Genomic DNA, 7414 nt, shown 5'->3' with positions numbered 1-7414 from the left:
TTCTCTGTGGACAGTATAGTGTCTAGATACATGGACTTTCTCTGTGGACAGTATAGTGTCTAGATACATGGACTTTCTGTGTGGATAGTATAGTTACTAGATACATGGACTTTCTGTGTGGACAGTATAGTGTCTAGATACATGGACTTTCTGTGTGGACAGTATAGTGTCTAGATACATGGACTTTCTGTGTGGACAGTATAGTGTCGAGATTCATGGACTTTCTGTGTGGACAGTATAGTGTCTAGATACATGGATTTTCTCTGCGGACAGTATAGTGTCTAGGTACATGGACTTTCTGTGTGGACAGTATAGTGTCTAGATACATGGACTTTCTGTGTGGACAGTATAGTTTCTAGATACATGGACTTTCTGTGTGGACAGTATAGTGTCTAGATACATGGACTTTCTGTGTGGACAGTATAGTGTCTAGATACATGGACTTTCTGTGTGGACAGTATAGTTTCTAGATACATGGACTTTCTGTGTGGAGTGAGTGAGTGAGTATAGTTAACGTCTAGATACATGGACTTCTGTGGACAGTATAGTGTCTAGATACACACAGTATAGTGTCTAGATACATGGACTTTCTCTGTGGACAGTATAGTGTCTAGGTACATGGACTTTCTGTGTGGACAGTATAGTGTCTAGATACATGGACTTTCTGTGTGGACAGTATAGTTTCTAGATACATGGACTTTCTGTGTGGACAGTATAGTGTCTAGATACATGGACTTTCTGTGTGGACAGTATAGTTTCTAGATACATGGACTTTCTGTGTGGACAGTATAGTGTCTAGATACATGGACTTCTGTGTGGACAGTATAGTGTCTAGATACATGGACTTTCTGTGTGGACAGTATAGTGTCTAGATACATGGACTTTCCCTGTGGACAGTATAGTGTCTAGATACATGGACTTTCTATGTGGACAGTATAGTGTCTAGATCAATTGACTTTCCCTGTGGACAGTATAGCGTCTAGATACATGGACTTTCTGTGTGGACAGTATAGTGTCCAGATACATGGACTTTCTGTGTGGACAGTATAGTGTCCAGATACATGGACTTTCTGTGTGGACAGTATAGTGTCTAGATACATGGACTTTCTCTGTGGACAGTATAGTGTCTAGATACATGGACTTTCCCTGTGGACAGTATAGTGTCTAGATACATGGACATTCTGTGTGGACAGTATAGTGTCTAGATCAATTGACTTTCCCTGTGGACAGTATAGTGTCTAGATACATGGACTTTCTGTGTGGACAGTATAGTGTCCAGATCCTGTACTCAGGACACTTATGATGATTGACCTGGAAGCTGCTGTGAAAGGCTGAAGATACATTTTGTGTTAGACATAGTTACACATCAAACATGCCTTTGAGTAAGGATAGATCTTGATTCAATCGAATATAACCCTGAATGGAAGACCTATGCACCGGTCAGTTTGTCTGGAGCAGTCTACATAAGCGTTTATCAAGCACCACCCACTTTCTTCATATAAGTACCCACTTTCTTCATATATCAAGCACCACCCACTTTCTTCATATAAGTACGAAAACACTTAATGCTGCTGTGAAAACTCACTTCCATGTATCATAATGGTATCTGCAACATATTCTACTTTGATCAAAACAAAACTGAAATTGAAATTTGGTGACAATTACTTACAATCTAAGAGGAATGAACAAAAACTTGAATATTTGAATATGAACAACACTGGAAAGTATGATCACAACCACCCCACCGAGCTGATTGAGACAGATATCAAATAATGATTGTTGTAATTGTATGAACAGCTACATCAGTACCTATAGTAGCCATCCCTTGCAGCCATCTGCCAATGGCCTGGCCACACTGGCAATCAAGTGCCCTATTCTTCCAGATTTTGAACAGCAGGATCTGTTGTTCACACTTGGCATCCATGACAGTCCCAAAGATATTCTCAGGGGTTCATTTGAGGCATCTTGCACGCCATGGTATTGTTTCGATGGCCTTCTGCTCGAGAATGATGTGGCCTAGCATTGTCATCCATGGATATTGCAAGGGACGGTTATCAAAATCTAGCACAATACTGGTGTCCAGTACTTCCTGTTGATAATGTGGATCATTGATATCCAACGTAGTCATATGAAACGCAACCATTACTGATAGAGACTTCTTTTAATTAATGATGTTGTTTTCTTTGTTACATTCAGTATATATACATTCCCTTCTCTTCATGTTACATTTCTGCTTGACAACGGTACAAGAATCTGTATTGAAACGGCGCACTCACGAAATAGAAGTTGTTATCCATAAAATTTGTACAATATTGTAATTCCAACTTCTAAAATGCCACTCAAAGAAGTGATTCTGATGGTGCTAAATAAATGTTTCCGTGTATACTATACTTTTGTTTACCCACAGGCAAACTGTAGCGCAAATAGGATTACGCAACAAAGAGAAAATACCCAGTCTTCCCATATGCGAACGAAGCAAGCAAAGGTTGGCAACGTACTTCCCTCGTTTCGGTTCGAAAAATATTTTTCTGTTGAACCAGAAGCTGGCAGGGGTAATGGAGGCGAAGAACGATTTGATATGGCATGAGTGGCGCTTAAAATGTTAAATTAAATGTTTTACGTGAGTAATTATTAAATATGAGGTTAGAAATCTGAGAGAACAACCCTGCGAGGAAATGGGTGTGTACCTTTGATGGTGGCGATTTTTTATTTTGATATTAAAAATATTTTTCGAACTGAAGTGAGGGAAGTACGTTGCAAAACTTTGCTAGCTTTGCTCGCATATAGGATGACTGGTCATTTTCTCTTTGTTGTGAAACCCTATTTGCGCTAGAGTTTGCCTGTGGTTTACTGATGTCAACTGAAAAGGCATCCAAGTTTTATTAGGCCTTGACATGGAGGTGATAAGTGGAATACTGTTGATATTATAACACCCTACATGAGTAGTGTACAGAAGACAGAACTACACACACCATGTTCAATGTTTTATTGTACAAATGAGACGTACATGAGCGTGGCATGGCTATACACAGTGCAGGATGAGTTCTGTACACTCTAATAACATTGGGACATTGTGATATGGCATGTGTTACAAACAGAGGTCACTGTATCATACATATCATCCAGAAAAATTAACAAGCTGATGTTGAAAGATTATTGTAAACAAAATATTCTGGGTTTAAGTTTCATGTTGAAATTTAAGAAGTGAAAAATCTGAGGACCTACATGGGACGTCTATCAATCATCAGTATTGGTGTCACTGACCGTGTGATTGGACCACTGTGGGAGTACACCCTGTGAGACAGTACACCCTCTATAAGAGAGTACACCAGCTCTGAGAGAAAACACCCTCTTTAAGAGTACACCAGCTGTAAGACAGTACACCCTCTTTTAAGAGCACATCAGCTGTGAGAGTACACCCTCTATAAGAGTACACCAGCTGTAAGAGAGAACAGCCCTGTGAGAGTACATCCTCTTTGAGAGTACACCAGCTGTGAGAGAGTACACCAGCTGTAAGAGAGTGAGAGAGTACACCAGCTGTAAGAGAGTACATCTTCTATAAAAAACTCGACAAGTTGGTAATGATTTGCACCTACTGACAATGGTTGGTTTAGGGAACCTGAGATGAAGTCAACATAAATTACACATGTACAATGATAAAAACATCAGTCTAATTTCTTCAATGGCATCACTTGATACATCACCTGAGCATCACCATACATACAAAATCTACATCACCTGACCCTTCACACGGTACACAGTGTACATCACCTGAACCTTCACACGGTACACAGTGTACATCACCTGAACCTTCACATGGTACACCGTGTACATCACCTGAACCTTCACATGGTACACAGTGTACATCACCTGAACCTTCACACGGTACACAGTGTACATCACCTGAACCTTCACATGGTACACAGTGTACATCACCTGAACCTTCACACGGTACACAGTGTACATCACCTGAACCTTCACATGGTACACAGTGTACATCACCTGAACCTTCACACGGTACACAGTGTACATCACCTGAACCTTCACATGGTACACAGTGTACATCACCTGAACCTTCACATGGTACACAGTGTACATCACCTGAACCTTCACATGGTACACAGTGTACATCACCTGAACCTTCACACGGTGGTACACAGTGTACATCACCTGAACCTTCACATGGTACACAGTGTACATCACCTGAACCTTCACACGGTACACGGTGTACATCACCTGAACCTTCACATGGTACACAGTGTACATCACCTGAACCTTCACACGGTACACAGTGTACATCACCTGAACCTTCACATGGTACACAGTGTACATCACCTGAACCTTCACATGGTACACAGTGTACATCACCTGAACCTTCACACGGAGTGTACATCAGTTCACGATTTTGTACATCACCTGAACCTTCACACGGTACACAGTGTACATCACCTGAACCTTCACCTGCGTACATCACCTGAACCTTCACACGGTACACAGTGTACATCACCTGAACCTTCACATGGTACACAGTGTACATCACCTGAACCTTCACACGTGGTACACAGTGTACATCACCTGAACCTTCACATGGTACACAGTGTACATCACCTGAACCTTCACACGGTACACAGTGTACATCACCTGAACCTTCACACGGTACACAGTGTACATCACCTGAACCTTCACACGGTACACAGTGTACATCACCTGAACCTTCACATGGTACACAGTGTACATCACCTGAACCTTCACATGGTACACAGTGTACATCATCTGAACCTTCACATGGTACACAGTGTACATCATCTGAACCTTCACATGGTACACGATGTACATCATCTGAACCTTCACATGGTACACGGTGTTCATCATCTGAACCTTCACACGAGTCTCCAGATCTTTCTCTAATTCTTAAAGCGTTAATTCTTTGCTGCTATGAAAAGACATTGTGGCTAACCGAATGACAACCATCATCCTTGTTAGCTGACATTGTGGCTAATCGAATGACATCCATCAGCCTTGTTAGCTGACAACATTGCGGCCTACTGCAGTTAATATCAATGGTGCCAGGAAATGAGCTTCAGCACAAGTGACAATACACAACATAATAATGTTTGTGTATTGATTGGACATTTCTATACAGATGGAAGCTTGCCATGGCAATATCAACTCCAGCATCAGGGCAGGATAGTTCAGGTCATCAATATCTTACAAAGCCCCACACAAACATGTTTATTAAATCTATCCATTTAAAACATTTCCTACATGATTCTACACTAAAACAAGTTCATTCACATATTAACCATTGTCCTTGTTTGAAAAACAAAATGGCAATAGGATTTTCAACTGTTCAGACACAGGTTGCAAAGAGTTAACAGTTCATGCTCTTTAAACCCACTTCATAATCTCATGTATATCACGGTTAAAATGAGCCAGTTCCATGTTTCCATAAAACAAACTTGACAACATACAGATGATTTCCTCTCATACAATGTACAAATGCCTTAATACTGCTGTTGTGGACAATGATCACAGACTGCCTCTGTTCCACATGTCAGTATGTTGATGGACATTAGTACTTATTTCAGTCTCTGCATATTTACATAAGTCAGCCTGCAGTGAGGCAGTAGCCATTAATGTGTCACCATGACAACATGGTCAAGACGCTGCCAGACACCATGAGGGGTGGCTTTCTAATGTTGACCATTTCTGTATGATGAAGGGAATGCCAATCCTTGGAATGAAAGTTTCAGTTACTTCTAACTTTTTCTTTGGCTTAACTCAAACATAAGTTAAATGAAAACCTTGAGCAATAAAAGTCAAGTTTATATTTGGATATGTGATGACTGGCAGCATCTCGTAGGGAATACTAATCACACGTACACAGAGGTTTACAGTCATCAATGAGTTACTTCCCCTTGATTCACTGGCAGATAGGAAACCCGCAAACAAAACATGGTATGCTACTTATACTAACAGTCTTACCCTACACCTAAACATTATTTGTTACATTTCATTTAATTCCAGCAGACCCTAATCAAGGGGAGAGCACTCTAATTGGTCCACCGCAGTTGTCATAAAACAAACATCTTTGTAAAACTGAAAATAAAACAACTGTTGCAAAAGCCACAACATGTGCAATAAATAGCATATAAATAAACACATGTAAAATGAAAGACCAGTCAATACAATAACTTAAATCTGATATGTTAAACTATTCACATAATCGTCATCAAGTCTCCTCCCTCCAGCACTGCCACTGGACGACCCAACATGCCTCCTGGAGAAGCTAGCTTGTCTTCAGTCAAACTGCTTTGCACTCCAGCGTACTAGAAATGGTATGTACAGTGTCAAGACATATTCGGCACCTTCAAACATGTGGGCATGTCCACACTACAGGAACCCCTGCTGCTTGGGCACTGGTATTTATTGCACCATACAAAGTTGGGTCAGCCAAGAAATATCACAAGTTACACTTATACACTGAGGGCATGGCCGAGCAAGGAGGAATCACAGACAGACATTCCTCTAGCTGTTACAGGACCTTGTTTGTTCTTTATTCATTCATAAAGATGCCTAGACCCTTCTTTCAGAGCTAAGGTAGGCATTTGACATTTTGGAACGAAAGTTTGGGATGTGAGAAGAAAGCCGATGTGTACAACTTGTGATATTTCTCAGTGTTTTAGACTATCAAGACTACTGCTGCTCCAGCTACGCCGCCGCCGCCCCCGCCGAGTGTAGCGCTTTGTTAAACTCAGACTACGACTCCGGAAACGCGACCTTGACCTTGACCTAGAGTATGACCTATAGCTGTCGTCAGAGCTTGGTGAGGGGGGAGAGGGTCTGTAATAGGGGACTGGTCGTTTTCTTGCACTGTAAAAGAAAGACAAATTATTTGTTACACACTGACAGTAATCTTACACTTAACCTTCCCTTTCAGTATGTATGTCATGGACAAGTCAGTAGCTACTGTAATATATAATTTGTAACCTTTACATATCAATATTTATGGTGACAATTTTACTCATACTCCCGAGGAAACAAATCTCCCTGTTTTCATGACGTTGATAGGAATCCATTGAAGAAAAACATCACTATAAAAAAACTTGACTTCATTAAGTGAAATCAGTGTTTGAGATACTACGTGTCATGTGATGTGAAACTACACAAGTTCACAATGGGCTGTTGCAACCTTTTCATTTTGCTCACATGAAAGTTGAAGCATCAGGTCATTCAGGCCCTGGGCATGCCACAGTTGTTAATTACATTTGAGCTGGTTAGATTACAAGTTACAGTTGTATAACAGCCATCAAGTCTGGGTCGTTAAATACCAATCACAATATCCCAGCTAAAGGGCATCTGTCTGTAAACATCCAAATCTGTACCAGACAAACCAGTGATTGTCAGCATTATT

General features: G+C 40.8%; 1 protein-coding gene and 1 long non-coding RNA gene across 6 annotated transcripts in view; both read right to left on the bottom strand.

The window, feature by feature from the left end:
- Positions 1-2971: 2971 nt before the first annotated feature.
- On the bottom strand, positions 2972-3850 carry LOC124259242. The gene is made up of 2 exons (XR_006893787.1): positions 3805-3850; positions 2972-3771 (listed from the first exon to the last, which is right to left on the bottom strand). It is a non-coding gene; the product is annotated as an uncharacterized LOC124259242 (long non-coding RNA).
- An 800-nt stretch (positions 3851-4650) lies between these two features.
- Positions 4651-7414, bottom strand: part of LOC124259255 (serine/arginine repetitive matrix protein 2-like) — a 151084-nt gene continuing 148320 nt past the window's right edge. For 2 of the 5 annotated variants that reach the window (XM_046693363.1, XM_046693364.1), the window contains one exon: positions 4777-6873. In XM_046693363.1, the coding sequence (XP_046549319.1) occupies positions 6675-6873 (199 nt within the window). In that variant the 3' untranslated portion in view covers positions 4777-6674. Of the gene's footprint in view, positions 4714-4774; positions 6874-7414 lie in introns of those variants that run through there. The other 3 variants (XR_006893791.1, XM_046693365.1, XM_046693366.1) reach the window with 3 other exon arrangements.

The sequence above is a fragment of the Haliotis rubra genome, unplaced genomic scaffold (genome assembly GCF_003918875.1).
Source record: "Haliotis rubra isolate DU_JTF1 unplaced genomic scaffold, ASM391887v1 Scf715, whole genome shotgun sequence".
Taxonomy (NCBI): domain Eukaryota; kingdom Metazoa; phylum Mollusca; class Gastropoda; order Lepetellida; family Haliotidae; genus Haliotis; species Haliotis rubra.
The sequence above is the reverse complement of the archived record's forward strand: the minus strand, read 5'-3'. Positions and strand labels throughout refer to the sequence as shown.